The sequence below is a fragment of the Tachysurus vachellii genome, chromosome 21 (assembly GCF_030014155.1).
Source record: "Tachysurus vachellii isolate PV-2020 chromosome 21, HZAU_Pvac_v1, whole genome shotgun sequence".
Lineage (NCBI taxonomy): Eukaryota > Metazoa > Chordata > Actinopteri > Siluriformes > Bagridae > Tachysurus > Tachysurus vachellii.
The window spans coordinates 5,936,600-5,960,680 of record NC_083480.1 but is presented as its reverse complement, the minus strand read 5'-3'; the positions used below and the strand labels follow the sequence as shown (position 1 = coordinate 5,960,680).

Sequence of the window (24,081 nt, the reverse complement as noted above, 5' to 3'; positions counted from 1 at the left end):
TGAAGCTATTAACAAATCAGTACAAACGGTTAAGACACTGATTTTCCTAACGTATAAAATAATCCAAATAATCCAAGCACCAAGGGTTTTTAACTGGAGTCATTAAATATGGCTTGTGTTTAACATTTAGGGAATACAGAAAATCAACAGAATAAAATTATATTAGAAACAAAGTAGTAATGTATTAAGAACAAGCTAGAAATAACATTTTCTACATAAAAAAATAACAAAAAAAGGCTTTTTCTTCACGTACAGGAAAGGTGATGCATCATGCCCTTACTTCACCTCAAACACAAACATTGACTCCTACCTACATTATAAAAAAAAAAAAAAACAAGGAAAGAAAAATATTGTTCCAAATTCCTTAGCGATGAGAACTGAGCTCTCAGCAGTGCACATTTTTACATAACATTTTAATTGGAGTGTGGTTTGTGTAGGGCAGTTCTCACCATTACACCACCCTCCTTCACCTCCATCTGAAATAATAAGCGGTGCTTTTACGGTGGAAATACTGCATGCTTCCTAAGTCGCCGTTAAAGTAAAGAATAAGACACGATGAACTGCAGAGTAAGAACTGTAGCGCCGTCAAACGCTTGCCGTCGTTCCAAACGTTTATGAAACTCTCCCCTGTTTAAAAGCGAATATTCTTTTTGACACGCTGCAGAACACACAACACTCATTTGTACCAGCTAGAGCTAGGCAATATAATGAATATTTGGTCTTCGTAAAAACGTTCATAGCCCCAGTTGTGTTCAACGTCATGAAGATTTCAGACATTCAGTGAGAAGAGGACAAGCCTGTGAGGATCCTGAGGCATCTAGAGATGTTCCAGCTCCAGTTGGATTCCACTTCATGAGGATTTCAGACATTTAAAGAGAAGATACCAACTCCATGTGGTCTTTGAGCACATCAACCTCCTGATCATTACACAACTGTAAGAATGCTTCTGACTGTAGAATGAGGACATTATTCATAATAACACTCTCCAGTGTTTATAACAGTTTATAATCACATCCTCCAGTGTCACCCAAATGAGGATGAGGTTCCCTTTGTCTCTGGTTCCTCTCAAGGTTTCTTCCTCTTCCATCTAAGGGAGTTTTTCCTCGTCACAGTCGCCACGATCACCTCAGGCTTGTTCGTTAGGGATAAATACAAACACATTTAAATAAAACACATTCATTTATATATCTAAAATACATATATATGAAATATATACATATATAAGCACTCCTAGTAAATATTGTTTCCATGGGATTTGGAACATTGTCAAATTTGCACGAGAGAAAAAAAGGAAAACAAAAATATCATCTGCGGATGACACGACCCCGTTCAGGGCCTGATAGCTCCTGCTCTGGATGACAGACCGCACGCCGTGCTCAAAGAGCAGCCTTGAAAGGAGTCTGTCATTTGTATCTGCATAAAAGAAAACACATTTGTGCCTCTCTAATGCTTCTCAATCCCCCACTGTCTTTTAAACGAAGCAAAACCCAGGCCTGCTGGAGTTTACAGCACGGAGATGAGTGTTAACACAGTGCATTAGCTCCGATTAACTTCTGCTCTCAGAGCTGTCGCATTAATGCGCCTGAGCACGTTAAAAAAAGGAAAGAAAAATAATGCACCAGGGCTTTAGATGCTGTTTGACCTGCAGTTATTAAAGATCAACAAAATCTCCCCTGCTGTCCAGTCTTCTGGGAGCAATTCCCGTCACTGTCTCGACCCTCTTTTATGTGAAATGTACCCTCTCGCAGCTTGATTAGGTAGTCACAGTTTAAATGCATTGGACATGGTGTCTGCCACCAGCGCTCACGGAATCGATGCTTCATAGCGGACGACGAGACGGACTTCTCGCTACTTTAGATTCTGCTAAAGAGAAAATTGGTTTTTCGAAGAACTAGACAAGAGCTCCACTTTATGCCACTGTGTGTTTTACAAAACATTTACAGAGACGATCTCTATGCTTCCTTGAGAAAACTTGGAGAAACTAAAGCCACAGGGATCTTTATTTATTCTCCTCAGGGAACACAGGACTGCCACCAATTCTGTTCCTAATGATCACAGGTTTGAAGGAGAATATAAATCTTCAGCTTGGAAAACGCAGCAAGTATACGACAACTGGAACACACGTCCAAACTGGCTTTTAACTAAACTGCTACGAGCAATATAGCCGGACCATAAAGCTGGGACGAATGGAAATAACATTAATGTGCATTCTTCTGCTCCGCAAAGCACAGTGGAGATTTCTATAAGGCGTGTTTGAGTGATAATAAAGAGCGCTCATGATTGTGAGTGATTGCAGATGTGCTAAATGTAGCGTAGCGCTTTCCGCAGCCATTTAAAGCACACAAAGGGAAAGTTCGCTGACCATGTTGCGACACGTCTGTGCGTATGACGTTTAAAAAGTACTGCACGTTTAAATAAATCGCTGGGGCATTTATAATTATGGGGAATCCGCTTAATGCTTTAGCGAGCCCGTGACAAAGCCGGCAAAGAAACTGTTTGGGGTGTTACGTCGACAGAATGGTGTCAGAGTCTAATTGAACGTACGCTGGAATCAATCCAGATTTAAGACGTTTCATCGCTCGAATACATTTACTTCTACTGAACACAGAACGTTTACAGGGCTTTACTCTCACCACACCTCCTAACTACTGTTTTCTACAAACATAATCCGTTAGAAGAGATTTCCGTTTGTTGTGTTATGGCATGTCTGAGTTAAAAGCAAAAGGAAATGAGAGAAGCTTGTACAGGATGTTTTTCTCACATGTTCAGTGACTGGGATCTGATCTAAAGATTTTACTCTCCATCCCAGGTGTCGTTGTCTAGCGGACCGTGGTCTGGATTAGCGGGTTTCACAAAGTATTTCAGGGGATCGAACAACACTATTTAAAAATACTGCAGCAGAATCAGCATTTTAACAACTTCAGTTTCATTTATTTTCTTTCACATGAAGCTTCGTGCTTCTTTTCACATCTGCTGCTCATGCTGCCTCACAGGGCAGTGGAACATAGCCTGAGGAAAGTGCCATCCTTCCCCTTCCCCTTCCCCTTCCCCTTCCCCTTCTACTTCCCCTTCCACTTCCGCTTGTACGATCACACAGACACCTATGATTGGTTAATGCTGCTGTGAATGATAGGAATGAGAGTACATCGTCCCTCCCACACAGAAAGCGTGCTCTATTTTGCTCTCTTGGCTGTCGGTGGCTATCGTGTCATCGGGAAGCAGACTCGCGATCTCCAGAAGATAAAGAGAACTGTTTTCTGTTGCGCCGTTCGGCCATTTAACAAAAGTGTCCTTTTATTTACCCTCTCGAAATAAGGAGAGTAAGGACAACAACAGCGTGTTTAAAGTTGTCTGGACAGAAGTGTGCATTTATTCTCCACTTCAAGCTCAAACTTCAAGCTGAAACCTAGAGCCACATCAGACATGGGATTTGTTCAGAGTTTGTGGCTCTTGTTCACATGGTCACAAAGCCATAGTCATGAACTAATCACTAATAGTTTAGATAGCAATAAAAAGTGACTGGGGTGTTAAGAAAATCCTGTTAGCTGCAACTTTATGGAAATTTTACTTTATGGAGCTTCACATTCACTTTTATTGAAAACCTCGGCTCTGAAAATTTCTATTGAAAATTTATTCAAGAGTACGTCAAAGCAAAAACTTATAAGTGTGACAAAATCCAGATACTGAAGTGTGGAAACATGAAGTGAACAAACTACAGATTGTGTAGAAATAAATACATTTTTTTACATTTGAATTACAATTTTTTAACAAAAATACAACACAAAAAAAAAAAACCTTAAGGCTTTCACGCAGCTTTGACTCCTAAATCTTATTAACAAGCCATTAAAAAAAGAGTTCTGATAACTACCCTTAGACTCTCTTCCTACTTTCTGCTTGAACTGTTTGCAGATTTTCAGAGGTATGCAAAAATCTTTATCTGCATGTAGCAACTGCTTCCAGCTTTCAGGGAAAAACCAGTGGAAAAAAAAACAGCCGCTAGAAAACAAATGCACATACGTCCCGCAGATGTTTCTGCTGCTGATATATACAAGGTTAACATCAGGAGAATAGAGCTAGACAAATTTCTCCTCCCCACCACCACCTCATCATTCTTTCCATCTGTGGGGGAAAAAATGGGAGAAAGAATAATGTCAGTGTTCAAGGGAGCAACTATAGCCAGAGTAATAATAGCACTGCGGGGAGAGACGTGGTCGGGGCTGGAACTGTGTGGCTGATGGCAAAACAAGAGCAAAAACAAGAGTCCGTTCACGGTCCTGAGAGCCTGGCCTGCTGAGGCCATTAAGGACCACGTGAAGACACAAAGTGAGCCAAGAGACCGAGCTCTATGGGAGATGACCGATTTCAGAGTGTAGGAACTTAGAAGGCAGTTATAACAGGAGCTAAAGGAGAGGAAAAAGACTACACTAGCTTTAATGATGCTCATAAATGAACGCAAATATTTGCTCTTTGCAATAGTTCGGTTCCATGCATCAGTGGTTCTTCTTCTCCTCTTGCTCTCCTTTTGCTCTCCTTATGATTTCCTCTCATCCTCCTCTCACTGAGCAGTTCAGAGTGAAGGGATTTGTTTAAAGGCTCCAGCATTTCAACTCATAGCCTATGATGGCTTGGACGCTCTGTACTAATTACTTATTACTTCTTGTAGTTAAATGAGCTGAAGTGAAGTTTTCCAGAAATCTCTCCATTAGGACTGCAGGGAAGTTACACACCTGTCCTTTAAGCTCTTACACTGGTCAAAAAAAAGAAATAAATCATCTGTACTCTGTAAAAGTGCCCCAAACACTTGTTTCACATGGACTGAAATTAGGGATCATTATCTGTTACAAATAAAGAAATCCTGTTCTCATTTGCCGCAAATATGATTTCCCGTTAAGGACTTGAACACACTGTGGCGTGCTGTTGTAGGAACGTAACTGTCCAAAACCAATTACATCTGTGCAAAGTCTGTGAGGAGCTACTTAGTTCTTATCATTTACATGGCTTTAAAAAATAAATAAAAAATACCCCCCCACACACACACACACACAATTTGCCACGTTACCAAAGCTACAGCTTTACTGCTGAGACCCACATTATACACGTTTCTATAAACATCACATCCCGAGGCCCTGTGTTCTGCTGTTACAGGAGATGCATCAACAACTTCTGACCAATGAGAATCGAGAGTTTTAAAAAGCACTGTGGCGTAAATAAGCACTGTAGTGTTTTTTCCCCTTTCAGACAACGATTCCAGTCAACAAACAACAGTAACTCAAACACAAAAGACTAGAACAGAATCTCTCACTTAAAGTGTTTAGTTGTTGGAGTGCACTAGTCTGAGCACAGCCAAGAGCTTGTGAATTGTCCGAAGGATGAGAAATCAGTGTGAATGCCTCAGTTTTGTGTCTTCGTCTCCAACACATGGCCCACAAAACAGCAAACCTGACCCCAAGAGAGAAAAAGCAAACATTCATTCATTCATTCATTTATTTTCTACCGCTTATCCGAACTACCTCGGGTCACGGGGAGCCTGTGCCTATCTCAGGCGTCATCGGGCATCAAGGCAGGATACACCCTGGACGGAGTGCCAACCCATCGCAGGGCACACACACTCTCATTCACTCAAGCAATCACACACTACGGACAATTTTCCCAGAGATGCCAATCAACCCATCATGCATGTCTTTGGACCGGGGAGGAAACCGGAGTACCCGGAGGAAACCCCCGAGGCACAGGGAGAACATGCAAACTCCACACACACAAGGTGGAGGCGGGAATCGAACCCCCAACCCTGGAGGTGTGAGGCGAACGTGCTAACCACTAAGCCACCGTGCCCCCAAAAAGCAAACAATAAAACAAAAATAAAACTGATACAATGCAAATGTGTGTTTTGGCTGTAAACAAAGCAATCAAAATCATCTGCTATTCTGATGCTTCCTGTAGCAAGTCCACATCACTCTCGGTAATCTAAGCTGCTAAATGAGCTCCGCTCAGCCGTGACACATCTGCAACACGGTGAAATGAGCGCATAAGACAAAACAATTAACAGTTCACTCAGCCGCCTTAGGAAATGGCATAATATTCGGTTATTAGAGGTCTGTCTCCGACAGCAAGGTAGTCATGACCTCGCATATATCTCCATTCTGAAAGCAAGAGTGTGACCTCTCTTCCTGAAAAATCTCCTTGTACAATATGGAGGATTACAAATCTGTCATGTGGATCGGGAGGCACAGCATGGTACCGAACCCGAGGCTACGTGTGCTGAGATTCCCGCCAACGAGGGGAAGTACAGCAACTCAGGAAGTACAGTAACCTGTGCTGTGTTTTAGCTGAGGACAACAACTCTAGTTTCCACAACATACATGTATCATGAGTGACAACGGAACGATACAATCGCTCGATACCAACAAGTGAGTCTGAAACCAGTCGGCAAACAAACACACTCAGCTTTAGACCTTAGCAAACGTGTGTGCACAGTGTGAAAATCAACTACGATGCAGCAGACTCGTTTTGGACTGAATTCCACTCCGCAGCCCCAAACAAAACTTTCAAACTTTTTCCACAAACAAGAACATTGAAGCTGAACGAGCTGCTAATTAATGATGCAACAAAATGGAAATTCATGGCAAAAAATTCAATTAAAGACACAAAGGGAAAGAAATAAACCTATTTTTTATTCATCTGCTTTTATTTGTAGCGCTGCATCAGTTATATGAATTTAGTTTGCATCTTGTTTATGCCCTTGGATGAACAATCAGGTAATGAATAAAAATAAATAAATAAATAAATAAAAAGTGCATATTCATGGCTAGCAGCATACATTGCTCAAGCAGCAACACAATGAAACTCGGTCAAATTGCAATTACTGCATTTTTTTTTTTTTCCATTTTGCGGTCATTAAATATTGTGGAAGTTTGTGGCATTTTGAATAAAAAAAAGGCAAACGCTGAACAGGTTGCTAGCAGTGTTTAAACATGTCGGTGATGGTTTGTGCAGGTAAAGAAGATAACTGAATTTGAACAGAATGAAATACAAAAATCCTACCATTTGCATTAAATAAACTTTTTTGGCTTTGTTTGTAAGTTGTGTTTAGTCGATTGAAGGTTTTCCTTATTTTAAGATTGATTGAGTATCCGTAATAAAACAAAAGCTCCTTTTTTTTGTCAGCAGGCAAAAAGAGGTATAAACAAAAGCATCTCCGTGATCAGTACAGATCTGCCTGCTTTCCAGACAGACTACTTTAATTGCAATGTCAACACCGTGCCAGCATAGAGAATCAATGTGATACGCCAGCTTTCACTGAAATTGATGCAGCTTTTCACAGCTACAGGGCACGGTGACTGAGACTGCAATCAATGGCAGGATGCAGAACAAACCAGCATGCCAGTGAAGCATGGAATTACTCTGTGACTGGTGCCAGTCCAAACCTGCACAAGATTCGAGGCCATAAGTGTCAGAAATACAAACCCATATTCGTGCATTACATAGCAGACCACCGTGCATTAAGAGAACATTAGACATAGACTTATTTCAAAAGTTACGGCTCTTTAATTCGAAACGCTTATCAGATATTTCTAATGGCTGACTGCCATTATTAGTGATCTCATGCAAAATAATGAGCCATTAAAAACACAAGGTTGGCAAACTAAGCCAAAAACACAACAGCTTATACTACAGAAGCACCAAGTTAATAAGATAGATAATTTAACTTTTAACATGTACTGGACCATAAAATGGCAATCTTTAAAATCTATAAACACACTTTACTTTCTTCCTTTTCCACATCTGCTCATTGTATTGGATTATCTGATAGACCATGTCAAATACTTTCGTAGACAACAATGAATTACGGTGTTGTAAGGTAAAGGGCGTAAGTTTTGATTTTGGCATTGGTGGGGACATCATTTTTTGGCATTGGTGGGGACAACATTCCCCATATTTTGTGCATAAAACTGTTGTTATAAGAATCCTTTCTTACTGACATACCGCTAGCCTGCATAATCACGTTGCATATTGCTTCATACAACGGAATATAGCTGCAGCCTCCTACCTCAACACATTAGCGAGAAAGACAAAGCCAATCAAACAGTGATGTGGGTTTGAGAGGCAGGACTCAAAAAAGGCAAAGGCCAGTCCTTTTAGAGAGGTGAGTTACAGAGGCAGGATTCATTGCAGGGGGTAGATCTGTTAACCGTTTGTGTTCCACAAGTTGCGCTATTCTTTACAGAACGGCGTTGTAAAATATTTTTTATCTTATTTAATGATTCCTGGGTAAATGTTAATTGAAATAAGTAAAAAAGCACAAGACACAGACGGACATCAGTGGTTTTATATATATATATATATATATATATATATATATATATATATATATATATATATATACATATATATATATATATATATATATATAGGCTTGGTCGAATTATAGCTAGGGACAATTGAGCGTTCCCTGGATATTGGTAGGGACATGTCCAATGTCCTACCCAAATCGACGCCCTTGTGTAAGACTATGGCATAGAAACACGTACGACTCGCTGTGTAAAGGATTGGTGAGCTTGAGTTTAATTGGTGCGTTAGCTGAATGTAAACTCTGAATACATTTAGACTTCCCTGGCTATGACACACCATGCAGGTGAATTTCTCTAAACTGGAGCAAACCAAAAAGGTAAAGGCAAGAAACCGTCTTCTGTAATCCTTTTATCCCAGTCAAATGTCACAGTGGATTCAGAGCCAATCCCAGGAACTCTGGATATGCGAAGAGAACAGGCTCTGAAGGTAATACAGCCAAACCATCTAGGGTAGAAGATGGGAAGAAACCAGAGAACCCATAGGAAAGGCACACACATGAGGAGAACATATCAGGCAGTAACCTGAGCTCAGGCTCGAACCCGTGAGCTGTGTGGCAGCCACACTATCCTCTGCACAGCTACATTCCACCAAGCCTCCATTAAGCTCAGTACAAAGAAATCAATGTGTTAAATGTTAATTCATTCTTTTCATCAATCTTTTCATGCCAACATTTTCAACTTGTCTTTTGTTTGTCGATAATATTAAAATTAACCATAGGTCCAGACTTGAAAACAGCTTACATGGGACTTTCACACTGAACACTGGTTTAGTCTGAGACGGCATACAGTACATGAAACATGAGTCATTTGAAAGCTGTCCCAAGGTCCAAGAAGCGCAACCTCGGTACTGAAACCGAAACTACCTGTAGAAAGTGGTGTGAGGTCAGATGCACAGGAACTGTGCCTTGATTCCTGTAACGTGAAAGCAACTCGTACTCAGGTAGGAAAAAGAAGATGTGAGACACCTTACTGCACATAATAGCACCAAAATGATGAAGTAGTAGTTCAGTGGTTAATGTGCTAGACTACTGATCAGAAGGTCATGAGTTCAAATCCAAGGTCCACCAAAAAGCTGCCTCTGCTGGGCCCCTGAGCAAGGCCCTTAACATTCAATTGTTCAGCTGGACAAGGGTGTCTTCCAAATGTCGTTAATGTAAAATAATAAAAAATAAAGTCTGAAAGCAGACCAACGCTGCGAGAATGGCAGCATTGCAGCCGAATTCCAGAAATCCCCAATAAACGCTAAAGTCTTTACTCTCTGAGTGTAAAAGCTGTGTTTTGCCACGCTGACACCGAGGGACGTCTCACAGTTTGCAAAAAGTATTGGTATTACATAGCCTGAGCATTTTTTTGACACTGTGAATCAAATCCTTTCACAGAATAAGTGACTAATACCCAAACTGTCTGTGTAAACAAACAGCCAGTGTAGAAAGCTTTTAGACAGGTCTAGTCCAAAGACACCAAAATAATGGAGCACATCAAGATACCATTAGATACAATACACAATAGCATGAGACATTTGTCTCTCTGGCATCACCTGACACTTCTATTTTTTCTTTTTGTCATTCCTACACGACTAAAACAGCCATTACATGGTTTATGTTTGTTTCATGGGCGGTGTTGCCCTTTCAGTTCAGTCCTCTGGAAGTGGAAAGAAAACTGCTTTCGGTAAAGCATTTCAAATTTTTGCAATGTGAAGCACATCCAGTAAATTTTGAGACATGTGGTTGGAACGGTTATGAATATTTCATATACCTTAGAATCCATTCCGCTGCTGTCAGCAGTCATATCATCACTAAAGACAAGTGAGTCAGTTCCACTGGCAGCTGTACATAACCATGTCATCATGTTGCACAGAGGTGGTGTTATGGTGCTCTTTGGTTTTTTTTTTCTTCTCTTTACGACTCTTCTTCTGGAACAAGCTCATCTTGAGATCCATACTTATTTCTAAGATTTTATAAGTGTGAATCAGGAACTCTAATTGCTGCGCAACAATCCAACTCTCAACCTTAAACTGAACATCTTATTGTTTACTTTTAGTGCCGTACTTTAAGACTGTTTATACAACAGCGTTGCTGAATGCTTGATTCTGATTGGTCAGAAGTAAAACATCATATTCTGATACCGGAAAATCTTTAGGACTCATTCTCACATGCACTGACAAGAATATCTATAATAATTAAACATGACAGAAATAAAAGGAGCCTAACTATAAGACACTGACACAGGAAAGTCTTTAGGACTTAACAGATGATCTAAATTTTAATGTCTAACTAACTTCAAGTAGAAAAAAATCTGGTGGAAAAAAAGGAACGAGTGTTTGCAGCTGTTATAACCCAAGTGCTGATGGGAACTATCTAGTTATACGGATGTTACACAACATCAAACGTGTCAACGTATGCCAAACAACAAATAGACAAAACTAGGAAATGTCTTGATTTTAATTAATACGCTATTATAATTTATTGTGGTATAAAAGGAATAAAGTGCTGTTGCTTATATTCCTCAAACAGAATGCCTGGGTGTGTTTTAATCCTTACTTATCCAGGAAAAATAAAATGCACCTAATGTTAAATGTTAAAACAACAACCCAGTGTAAGATAAGATGTGTTGGTTTAATGACTGAAAACTTCAGCCACGGTTCAGTTACCGCCTGCTCTTCCACTGTGTGCCTGCCAGCCTTGTTAATATATGTGTGTTTTTAAATTTAATTTTCATTTAACATCACTTAAATAAATGGTGGAATTAGTAATAAAGGGCACATGGAGCGTCTGCCATGTAACTCGTATGTATTCACCATGCCTTCAGGGTCGAAAGCTTAAACGCTCAACTCAAATGGTGCAATTACTGTAGTGCAGCTGGTCTACTTGCCATCGGGGTTGACTGCTTTTCTAAAGCCAACAGATCCTTTTAAAATTATTCAAATCTTATTTTGTCATGAAGCTGTCAAACAACGCAAAGATGTCTGCGATCGTATATGAACTTTAACATGTATGGTCAGAATGTGTGAAAGGAAATCAATCCAGTTCGGTAAAAATGAACAAAAGACATTAAACGATAGAAGTGGAGCTTAAAAGCAGTAACAAGGCAAAGACACAGAAAGCAAATCAGGCAGAAATGGAAAGATTTTTTTAACCACTGCAACTAGACTAAAAGTTTAGTTTGAGTAGAGTTAATGTTAAATATTATCTAGCTAGTAATGTGTCCACATGTTGCCCAACAGTACACAAGATGCCCTACAGTTTAACCACACTGAGGTCAATCAAAGTCTTCTTTAACGTTGCTTAAATTTTAGTTATTTTAATCCTTGTACTTTTGAACACTGTATACATGCCTTTCCATGTGAAGACACTGTGCCTGAATAGCATGCTAGAATTGTCAGGACAATTCATGCATGTTTTTATACAATTATTTTTTTATCATAGAAATTACCGGTAGTGCTATGAGAAAATAGACTAATGTACTAGTTTCTAAAAGTACACTAAGTGAATTTCTCACATTTCCAACCCTCTATCCCTGAGCAAAGATCTCTGCAGCTCTGAACGAATGCTGAACATTTGGTCATAAAATACACAGCATTATTCAATAGACATCATACAGGAATTGCGTTAAGCTCAAAATAAGTTCATAGCTGACTGGATGATGAGTGAGTGCATGTCAACAAATGTTGTGTGTGCATGACGATAAAAAAAGATGATGTTAAATAATGTTGAAAATCCTTCCTGCCCAACAAGATAATTACACAGACGTATATTTAACAGACAATTATATAATACTATAATTAATGATAGCAATATGCAGTAATGTTGAGATGATAATCTATACCTGTCTAGCTGCGGGTTCAAATGTTTCAACTGGGTTTATTTGACACTTTGTGACGGTGCATTTATTTCTACTTATCCTTCTATATAATGGAAATAGCAAGTCTATAAAACCCTGTTAAAATGGCAGGTTTTTCTGATGTAAAAAAAAAAAATAAATAATAATAATAATGATAATAATAATAATAAAACCGTCAAAAATCGTGTCAGAACTTTTTTCATGTTCAACATAAAATTACAACATAGAAAATCATAGATATTGATAGGAAAAAATAAATACATAATAATAATAATAATAATAATAATAATAATAATAATAATAATAATAATTACTTTGTTGAAGCATCTTTTGATTTTATTATACTTTTTTAATTCGGCATGGTACGTCTTCACATCATAATATTTTACTACTCTTTCTTGCAAAAACATTCTAGATTCATCACAGTGTTAAGTCGCCCAAAAGATTTTGTGTTGGATTCTGGGCTCAGCTCTGGCTCGGTCGTTCAGAAACACTGATCTGTTGGTGTATCAATTCCTTTGTTGATTTGGATGTTTGCTTTGGGTCATGATTATGCTGAAAGGCGAAATTCCTTTTCGTCTTCAGCTTACTAACAGACACCTGAAGATTCTGTCTAGCCATCCTACCATTTAGCCTAGATGTGAAGAATATGAGAGATCCTTGTCACATGCAGAGAGTAATCAGTACGTGTCAGGACTTCCTGCAGCTCCATTAATGCTGCTCTGACCCTCTTGGCAGCTTCCCTGGTAAGTCTTTGTCTTGTTCTTTTAAAACATTGGAGAGTTGTTCTTGGTGATGTCACTGTGGTACTCCAAATTGTGAAAATTCATTTATACCATCAATTCCTTTCAACAGCTCAGATCCCATGCATGCTTTTTAATCTCCATGGACCATCCATGAAACCAAGAAGATCCCCAAACAGCTGGTCTTTACTTGGGGTTAATCAGAATCATTTTATGATAACAGCTGTATTTTAATTAACTTTGGACATGAAATAGAATGTGATTGTCTTGAGACTGAACACAGCTATATCCTCATAATCCCGGTTTCCCATTTAAGACGTTTTAAAGTTTACATTGAGGGTAAAAAAATTCTGATTAGAATTTATGTTACATAACAAAAACCTACTACAGGATTATGTACACACACATCATTATCTACCCATTTGCAATAGATTAATCAGGTTACATTAACACACACACATACATACATACATACACACATACACACACATACATACACACAGACACACACACATACATACATAAATACATACACACATACACATACACACAAACACATCTGCCAAGTTTTGTTTTACATAACAAAAACCTACTACAGGATTATGTACACACACACACACACACACACACACACACACACACATATCATTATCTACCCATTTGCAATAGATTAATCAGGTTACATTAACACACACACATACATACATACACATACATACACATACATACATACACACATACACATACACACACATCTGCCAAGTTTAGTTTTACATAACAAAAACCTACTACAGGATTATGTACACACACACACAAACACACACACACACACACATATCATTATCTACCCATTTGCAATAGATTAATCAGGTTACATTAACACACACACATACACATACACATACACCCAAGACACACACATACATACACCCAGACACACACATACATACACCCAGACACACACATACATACACCCAGACACACACATACATACACACAGACACACACATACATACACACAGACACACACATACATACACACAGACACACACATACATACACACAGACACACACACATCTGCCAAGTCTGGGGAAGGTTTATTAGTTACAGATTAACATTATTAATCAGTGTTTGCTGGACTTTTCATAAACAGGAACCCAAATCAAAATCGTCCACTCGTGAAGCAAAGCCTGTGCAATCAGCTGTGAAAACACACCGCAGGTTAAAGCGAGAGGACTATTTGTTTTGGATTAACGCTTATTATAGTAATCAATGTAAACATTCCCTTTTCATTGTAACCTTTAAAGGCGGTTTTGAAAGGCGCTGTGCAACATGTTGCCTCTCGTGTCGTGTGAACTTTACACAGAGTTGCGGTGTTTAGCTCAGGCTCTGCAGTCACTTTGGCTTCATAAAGGTCGTGTTCATTTTGCTGGAATAAATCTCACAGCTTTCTCAAAGCAACTCTGGAGGAACTAACCTTAATGTTGTAAAGGTCTAGGTGTGTTGTGGAGCACAGCATGGAAGGAAGGGGCAAGATTGCTTCGGAACAGTTTTTCACCACTTATCAAGAAAGCAAAAAGAAAGAAGAAACTCACCCTTTCTCCGGAAAGAAAGACCGTCAAGCAGAGGGTCAATATCATCCAAAGGTTCCTCATAATTCCCCGGACAAGCGCGAGGCTTCCTGCAGCAAAGCGAACAAATCTCTTCTACTGAGTAACTCAGTGCGTGTCTCTCTCTCTCTCTCTCTCTCTCTCTCTCTCTCCCTCAACCCTCGCCTCTCTCTCTCTCTCTCTCTCTCCCGCTCTCCCCCTCAACCTTCGCGCCTCCCCCCCTCTCTCTTCTCTCTCCCCCTCAACCTTCGCCTCTCTCTCTCTCTCTCTTCCCCCCCCGCTCTCCCTCCCTCTCTCTTCCCCCCCCGCTCTCCCTCCCTCTCTCTTTCTTCTCTCTACCCCTCAACCTTCGCCTCTCTCTCTCTCTTCTCTCTATCCCTCAACCTTCGCCTCTCTCTCTCCCTCCTCCCTCTCTCTCTCCCTCCTCTCTCTCTCTCTCCCTCCTCTCTCTCTCTCTCTCTCTCTCTCTCTCCCTCCTCTCTCTCTCTCTCCCTCCTCTCTCTCTCTCTCTCTCTCTCCCTCCTCTCTCTCTCTCTCTCTCTCCCTCCTCTCTCTCTCTCTCTCTCCCTCTCTCTCTCCCTCCTCTCTCTCTCTCTCAGGAGCCCAGTCCCACAGGATACGTGTTGCTTTAGTCCTCGGCGCACTTTGTTTCCTTTGGTTTTCCCCAAATGTGAAGTGCTGCGTGCGGAAATAATTATGAAAATCACTGTTTATCTTCCTCGCAGTCTTATAACGTGTTACTCAGCAGAACAACAGTAAATCCAGGTCACCAGAGAGAGAGAGAGAGAGAGAGCGCTGGACCAAGTGATTGGCAGGTCTACCGACCACTTATGAGACAGAGTGGGAGGGCTACAATGCTCTCCTTTATTTCTCTTTCTGCTCTGCGTTTCTCTTATCCTCTTTTCTTTTCTCTTCTTTGACTTTAAATGAGCTCAGTCACTTAAAATACTGATTTTTCTGAACTTTTCAAATTACAAAATAAAAAGGTCAGTGTGTGTGAGTGTGTGTGATTCTGTACAAATCATACACCTTTTTTCTGCACCTACTGACTTTGTAAGAGTTTGATCACCTGTATGTTGTGCACTGTCTCCCCCTAATGGCCAAATAGGGGACCATTTTAGGAAGGTCACAGATTTACCTTGAAGGTCCATGATTTATTAGACAGATTATTTATCTTTTGTCATGTGAGGAAATTAAAAGAAATTATTAATGCCACATTTAATAAAGAAAAAAAACATGTAAACTGCAAAATATACAGTGGCTGTTAAAAATTTACACAGGGCTGTTCATTGTGAAGTTTAAAAAAAATGAAACCAAGATAAATCATGTCAGATGTCTTTGAAAATGCAAAAAAGACTTCAAGTGAAAAACTAATTAAAAAAAAATAATTAAAAAAAATAATCTGGATGCACAAGTGCACACAGACTATTCAACCTATATCTCAATGTCTCATATTAATTTTCCTAAATGGTGTGTGTGTGTGTGTGTGTGTGTGTGTGTGTGTGTGTGTGTGTGTGTGTGTGTGTGTGTATGTGTGTATAGCCATTTTACCTAATAGCCCAGACATGTGAAGAATACGAGAGATGTTATATGCAGGAATTGTCAAATAATCCTGCAGCTCCTTTAATGTTGCTGGTCTCTTGGCAGCAGGTTTTCTTCTTGTCTTTCCATCAGTTCTGAAAGGACGTGCTGTTTTATTATATTTTATTTTTTTACCCTATTCCTGATCGATAACTTTTGTCAATGAGATCCTGTACATGCTTTGTAAGCTCTTTGAGAACCATGGCTTCAGCATTTGGTTAAAACCAAGATGTCACAAAAATCCTACAGAAACAGCTCATTTTTATTTTGGGTTACAGTTATGTGATAATTACTTTTAAATATGCTTTGAATTTTATTTATTAATTCTGAGCACCGTCATACTATAAAAGAGTGCACACATCTATACAAAACAATTTGTTGTCAGTTTTGTCTTTTCCTTTTTTCCTTAAACATTTTTATTTAGATTTCACTTGAAATGTGTGGGATGCTATATCACATAGTGGAATTTTCTTCATATGTGTATACAGTATAAAACTATATATAATCTGTTGAAGATGTCATTTGCTCTTTTTCCAGTCCTCATCTGTCCAGTTTCAGTGAACCTGTGTAAAGATTCGATTCCTGTGTTTGACTGACAGGAGTGGAAACCCTTTTGGTCTTCATCTGTTGTAGCCTATTTGTTTCATACTTGGTGTGTTGTGCCTTTTGGGACTTGATTGTAAACTGTGTTTATTTGACTTACTTTTCTTGCTAGCTTGTTAGAGACAGTTTCTGTATCTGTGTGGCTTATACATTGTGCTGCTGTATGATTGGCTGATTAGATGATGCCCAATGTTCAATAAAAAGTGATTGTTGAGTGAAATTAATGTATAATATGAATAACACAGCAGTAACATTTTGCAATGTCATCCATTGTGTAGCTGCTGTTTTTTGTGGGTTTATTTCAGAAAAATCTTCTTTGGACTCTGATATACTGTAAAATCTGATGATTGAAGGTAAATCAGTGTAAATCAGTTCATACCGTAATAATTAGTTAAATCATAAGTCCATGGATAAAAATCCAAAAATGTAATAGTCCAATAGTCCAATTAATCCAGTCAAATTAATTAGGACTGTAATATGCTGGATTATTTAAGTGATTGAGGAATTGACTCTAATATGCTCAGACACAAAACTATGCCATGGTGTCAATACAAAATGAACACACACACACACAAACACACACACAGACACACACACACACACACACACACACACACACACACACACACACACCATGCAGCCCTACTCTCCTCAGTAGACCTATACAGATCCAGATTACTCAGCACAGAGGCCCAAATTAGCCATCCAATTAGTGAGATAGCAAAGCTGCTTCTGCCATGCTAACTGTTTAGGCTCTATAAGTCTAAGCACACAAACATTAACTACACCTTGTGGACTGCTGATAATAATATAAAAAAGGTATTTCCAATATCATGTGTAATAACAAATTGGCACTGAAGAGAGATTAGACATTTTATTTCATTTAATATAGAAAGAAGCTTCTGTTCGTTAACAGAATAGAAGCTTTTATTTTTGTCACATATACATTACAGCACAGTGAAATCCTTGCTTCACATATCCCAGCTTTGGAGGTTGGGGTCAGAGCTCAGTGTCAGATATGATACAGACCCCTGGAGCAGTGAGGGTTAAGGACCTTAACAGGCCCAACAGTGGGAGCTTAGCAGTGCTGGGGCTTAAAACCCACAAATCAACAACAATATAATACTGAATCTCTGTGGAATTTTATAACAGGGACTTTCTGTAATAAACCTTTCATATCAATGCTAATATTAAACATTACAAGAAGATAAAGAAGGTAGGTCTAAAATAAATAAAATAAAATGTCAGAATCTTAATCTCATTTGTGGTCTCAATATTCTGTGACATCAAATACAAGTTTGGATTGAACAATAATGCATCCTAATTAGATATGATGACAGACACAAAAAAAGGAGGTTGTGTCTTTTTATAAAAAAAATAAAGAAAAGTTTGCTTGCTTCAGAAACGATTTTTTTTTTAAAATGAACAATGTTTTTCCTTTAATGCTGAATTTTCCAGATCATTTTCCAGAAGCTTGTAGGGAGGTTTCTCAGGTTCCAACAAGCTTCCTACCACAAGTTCAGCTCAAAGATCACACCAAAAGATCTGATAATATCCCAAAATTTTTGAGAATAGGAAAAGGAAGATTACAGTATTTTTTCTGCATTTTCCTCCAAACAAGTTGAAACATTGTGGTAATTTTTTGGAACAGTATCTGCATTATACAGGCGTTATACACAAAATCTAGCAACCAAAATCTAGCTAAAAACATAGCACAAGAGCATGATAAGTATAATGGAAAATGACTTATTCGAATTTAGCCTGACCATTTATCTGTAAAATACTGTTTATTGAGTCCTAGCTCCATATACTGTAGTTCACACAGAGTTCACACAGTGCACAGAGCTACAGATCTCTACCTGCTCTCCAAGCAATCAATATTGTAGAACATGAACATGTTGAAAATGATAAAACCATTTTAAATGAAATGAAAAAGATCCCATTTTGACTCACAGCCGCACTGTCCCAGTTTTAGAATGAATCCTCAAAACCCCTAAGCACATCCTGCAAACATTTCACATCTTTCTGGTGTTTAAAAAATAGCAACAAAAGTTTGATAATGTTGTCAAATGTAGCCTAAATAACTGATTTGAAACACATCTTGCTTATTCGGTCAAATTAGACAGACGTTTCCAGAACATTTAACATAGGCATCTGTTTCTGGACTTCAATAAAGTGATAAAGTTGCTATTTGCAGAACATTATGCTGTAATTTGTGTCCTTATTTTTGCAACAGCTTAACATAAAAAAACGCTTTCTGGTTCAGACCATGCCCACTTTTCTGAAGACAACAACAGATATGAATATTTTAAGCACTAGACAAATACAGACTGGCACTACATTACATTACAAGCCTACGTACATATGCACAAAGTAAATAGTTCATTCTGTATCTGACAACGGTGCCTCTGTGGTGGCTCTCGAGGTCACAGTGTGAGCTCGGCTCATGCTGCTGCGCTGCTCTGCAGTCGTCCTACGGGATCTCTGGTGTATAAAGGTGGTCTTCCTACCCCTATTAACTGTTAGTGAATTTTCATCATCATCATCATCATCATCATCATCATCATCAAAATTGTCTTCATCATCTGCCTCATCATCCTCCTTCGTGGCTCCATGGGGCATCATTGAGTTGTGTCTCAACTGGCTCAGAGGTTTTCCCAGTATTCCAAAGCTAAGAACCCAACAGGAGACGTTAAAATGGGCTGGAACAACGGACAAACATAGCTACAATTGTATTACAGCTAGAGTGACTCATTTGTCACCTGCAAGTTGCCAGCTGTTGGCTGAGCTCCTCCATCAAAACATCTGTGTCTATCATCTCATCTGGTGGCAGCTTGTGGATGTTGGAGCTCTGAAACAAATGAGATCCTTTTTCTTGTGTTGAAGGCAGGATGGACATCATGACAGGTGAGCACTGGGTCATTGTAGAGATTAGGCCAGGCCTATGCTGAGACTTCCTAAATCAAAGATCAGATCAGATCATTTTAAGTTGTAAAAATGGTTCTCATTTTTGTTCACCAAATGTGGTAAAACTCAGGTACAGGCTGAGAAATAGACCTAATGTTTTGGATGGTCTTGGGTTGACTCTCTGTCTGTGTGATCTCCTGCTCCTCCTCTTCTTCCTCTGGTTCTTTCCTTTGAGCCCTCAGGGCAGGGTTGAATGTGTCAGGTCGCAGTAAGCGATTAATCTCAATCTGAATACCTTTTAGATCACGTCTTCCGAAGGTGACCCAAGCCACATAGCAGAAGAAGCTGTACAGACACTGGCATATACAGTACATGCAAAACAGTCCAAAGTTTAGTAAAATCCACCTTCAAGCTTCAGTTACTTTCATTTGCTTAAAAATCTGGTTGCTAAAGGTGGGAGAGGCATGAATAATGATTATTCAAATGTAAAAAATGAACTAAATCAACTTAAATAGAGTGATAAACAGAGTGTGACTGAGTCACAGAAAATAATCAATTAAAATGATGCTAATAAAATAACATCGTATATATTTTTTCTGTGTTCTTAAATATAATGTTGATAAGCTATTCCCTATTATCCATTATGTTTCAGCCTGTTTAACTGTTCCTTCACATTCGAGTTAACGAGACAGAATAAAAGCAGCTTGTTGCCAAGATACTGCAAATGCAAACCCCTCCATCCTTAAGGCTCCTAAAACTTAAAGGAGAACCTAAAGGAACAACTTCAGACTGAAGACTTACATAAAGGTAGATATATTTCTCTTCACCAGATCAATGCTTAGACACTTTTCTATAGTCTTTGTTTCACCAACCTCATACAGAAGCCTGTCACTGTAGGTGGATGACACCCTGCTCCTGTAGACACAATTCATCATTTTTTTGCAAATCTCAAAATAGAATAATTAAGTACCATACATGAGGACGGCAGAATGGCACTAGAGTTCATTTTTATTTTAATTGGGCCATAATTTATATTTGCACTATTATGCAAGTTGTCATAGGTAACACAGAGAGCAGAGTAGTTCATCATCATGAAGCAGAAACTCTCCAGTTACTGATGATGTAAGTCCATGTTTTGTTTTCCACAAAAGAGCATTACTCATCCTAGCAATTATTCAGATTTGACATACTTAAAAAAAACTGAAAAGTGGTACCGTCAGGCAATCTACTGATGAATTATTGCCTGAGTGTACCTTTAAGTGACAATAAAAAGCTAAATTACTCATGGTTGGAAACTTGCCACAGACCTGCCACAAGCCATGTGGTGTTGTTGGGAGAGACTCTGCCCCAGCAGCAGACTGGAGTAACAGACGGCCAGGTGCTTCTTGGCCAGATCTAGTTTAACACTTGCTTCTGCTGTCATCTGCTGCTGTGTCACGCTCTGCTCCCTGAAACAACCAAAAGAAAGAGGATTATGCTAATCCAGATTTACAATTAGCCACCACCAGTGCAATGGGTCATGTTCATGTAAGCACTACTGTGGCTTAGACTTCGTTGTAATGAGTGTAGCAATTGTTACTCTTTAAATGCCTAAACAGACTGTAAAATGACTGTTGAAAAAGTATGCTTGGTGAACATCCATTCCAGATTTATCTCCCTATGCTGTTTTAATAAACTCCACTCCTCTAGGAAGGCTAAGTAATAGACTTTGGAGTATGGTTTTTAAGGATTTAAGGATTAGTGAGATCACCCGACTGGGGTTCAGTCGGTGTTCCAGTTCATCCCAAAGGTGTTCAGTGGGGTTGAGTCAGGGTCAGGGCTCAGTGCAGGACACTAGAGTTCGTCCACTCGAACCTTCTCATACCCTAACTTTATGGAGCTCTGTGCTTTGTGCACAGGATCATTGTCATGCTGGAACAGTGTTTGAGGTCCAGTGAAGAGAAATTGTAATATTACTGACATTCTAGTCTGTCTTTCTAACTTTGTGTGAACAGTTTGGAGAACCATACATGGGTGTGATGGTCAGATGTCCACAAACAATGCTTATATAAACGTGTTAGATAGAAGGTTTCGTTCTTATTATACCACAGCAATGATATAACAGGACACCACACAAGTCACAAGTTAGTCCTGTTATTAATTCTGCTATAGCAACTCCTTCACCAGCCTCTCTTTGTATTCTCTCTTGAGAATAGTTAATAAGACAAAAAAAAAAACACAGCTTGTCGTGTTATCAAAAAAGCAGCATCCTGAAAACTTACTGACTCTTTCCATTAGTGTCACCATATCAATGATTAAACATTATTCTTTCATTTTTAATTACTTTTTTTCATTAGATCTAATATAACAGCATTGTAATACATCATACTAACCGTACATTAAAGTATAATATAATTCATCTCACTCCTTCAATACAATACAAATCAATCCTGAGATGATTTATAATCTTTTTCAAATACATGTGAACCCTAACTTCGGACTCACACCATGAGAGCCTCAGAACTCTCCTCCAGAGCCTTCCTCTGCCAATAGCACTGCAGATACAGCAAAAGAGCAGCCAGAAATGCATCCAGCTCCTTATTCCTGTACTCAAAACAATTTCATTATCAATACAGATGCTATGTTATCTTATATGACTCTAATCATGATCATGTTTACTAGTTAACAAGCAGAGTATGACTTACTGAATGACAGACATAAAGCAAAGCGGAATGGGCAGGGCTTCATTCTCCTGCATTACAGAGACCGCTACTTCTGAAATAAATAGAAAATACATAATATGAAGAATTTTTTTTTTGTAAAATTGTTTTGTATAGATGCAAGTCGAATTATGAATCTCTCTGCGCTGCATGAGGGTAAAGTGTTAACAGAGATTCTCATGTTAAAAGGATGCCTTCTTAAATCAAAATAATCATTATCATTATATACACAAACATACGAATGCGATTGTCTATAATTACGTTTAATATCCTCAATAGTGATCGAGTCCCTTTCCTGTGAGCATTCTGCAGTGGCCTTGAAAGCGTTCAGCTCAGCAAGTCTCACACTCTTCCTCAGACCAGAGCTCCCTCCTTTGGTGGAAGACTTGCACTTTGAAATTCTTCAAAAATCCAAAGAAGTGCAGTCAGGTTAATTATTTCTTGATTCAGCACAGAAATAATGCTATACTTATTAAATCAATAAAGCAGTTTTTTAAATATCATACCCTAATTCATTAGAGGCATTCGTTGGCAGAAATCTATCAAATTTCATATATATTGAAATTTAAATATTTGCGAATGGTATAATTAGATGCTGGTTAGAATTTCATTCAGTCATTTTAAGTAGCTGCTTTCAGGACTGTGGTGGATCTGGGAAACTATCCCAGGAACACTGGGTGAAAGACAGGAATACTCGCTGGATGGAATGCCATTCATTCACAAGGCACCACATGCGTGCACACACACACACACACACACACACACACACACACACACATACACATTCACACACTCATCCACAAACCAGAGATGCTGGAGCTGTGAGACAACAATACTACCCGCGGTGCCACCATGCCTCCAGGATTGAAATGGTCATTTAGAATTATAAAGAAGAGGAACATTTGGTTATAAAACTGTCCCTTGATATGAGTTCGATTAGATGTTATGACTGTTAGGTGAAAGATATCATGCTTAACACATAAGAACTTCAAGCACTGCTGACAATGTGTCTTAATGTGTAATGGATCAGCATTAATAAAGAAAAACAAATATTTACTTTAATAGATGTTCCCTGACCAGCTCTTGGTAGGAAGGAGCTTTTGAGTCTTTTCTCTTCTTTTTAATCCCATCAGAAATGTTAAAGCTGTTAAAACAGTCAAAAGTCAGTCTCTAGAGTCACTAAATACAGCTGATTGTCTGTTTAATTGTGAGACAAAACCAGGAGGTAAAAGTCAGTTTACCAAGTAAACTCCAGGGTTTGTTTTTCATCATTCCAGGTCCATTTCCCAGCAGGAGGCATACTCACCTGTAAATAACAAAAAAAATCAATATTTATGATACAAATACAAACATTTTCTGTTTTTTCTACTACACGTAAAATACAGTAAATCAGTTACGCCATTCTTTCTCACACAAATGAAACCACAATATATTTTAAACAACGATCGTAGCAGTTTTAAATGTCTAAGCACTATTAATTTGAGAATAAATTCGATATTCACCATTTCCTTTTGTAATCTTGACATCCTCTCTGCTACACTAAACTTCCAATACGAGCCAGGTTGTTTACAAAGATGGCGGAAAGCCCGTATCTTAGCAACAGCCAATCAGACGTTACGTTTATCAGCACCTGCTTCACCACGACACGCCACTAGGGGCTGCTATAAACAAACAAACGATCTTCTTTAGACACTTTGCCCTTTCCGTATAAGTGGGCGGGGTCAGGTTTGACAGACAGGCGCCTAGTCC

General features: G+C 38.9%; 2 protein-coding genes across 2 annotated transcripts in view; both read right to left on the bottom strand.

Annotated features, from left to right (window-relative positions):
* sdc2 (syndecan 2) overlaps positions 1-14,717 on the bottom strand; it is a 35,904-nt gene extending 21,187 nt beyond the window's left edge. Inside the window, exon 1 of the mRNA XM_060896790.1 lies at positions 14,528-14,717. Coding sequence (XP_060752773.1) covers positions 14,528-14,587 — 60 coding nt within the window. The 5' untranslated portion in view covers positions 14,588-14,717. The remainder of the gene's footprint in view (positions 1-14,527) is intronic.
* Positions 14,718-17,669: 2,952 nt separating this feature from the next.
* LOC132864240 (protein phosphatase 1 regulatory subunit 36) lies at positions 17,670-23,898 on the bottom strand. Its single transcript, XM_060897570.1, has 11 exons — positions 23,835-23,898; positions 23,574-23,638; positions 23,390-23,476; positions 22,594-22,733; positions 22,318-22,387; positions 22,118-22,216; positions 20,941-21,081; positions 20,506-20,548; positions 19,784-19,989; positions 19,489-19,683; positions 17,670-19,397 (listed from the first exon to the last, which is right to left on the bottom strand). The coding sequence occupies exons 1-11, from the start codon at positions 23,856-23,858 to the stop codon at positions 19,109-19,111; spliced, it is 1,359 nt and encodes a 452-aa protein (XP_060753553.1). The 5' UTR covers positions 23,859-23,898; the 3' UTR covers positions 17,670-19,108.
* Positions 23,899-24,081: the final 183 nt, after the last annotated feature.

Excerpts from the sequence above, each read along its gene's own strand:
- LOC132864240 (XM_060897570.1), bottom strand. The coding sequence starts at position 23,858 with ATGTCAAGATTACAAAAGGAAATG. Across the intron at positions 23,639-23,834 it reads CAAGATTACAAAAGGAAATG|GTGAGTATGCCTCCTGCTGG; the intron begins GTGAATATCGAA and ends TGTTATTTACAG. Across the intron at positions 21,082-22,117 it reads AGTTCTGAGGCTCTCATGGT|GGAGCAGAGCGTGACACAGC; the intron begins GTGAGTCCGAAG and ends TGGTTGTTTCAG.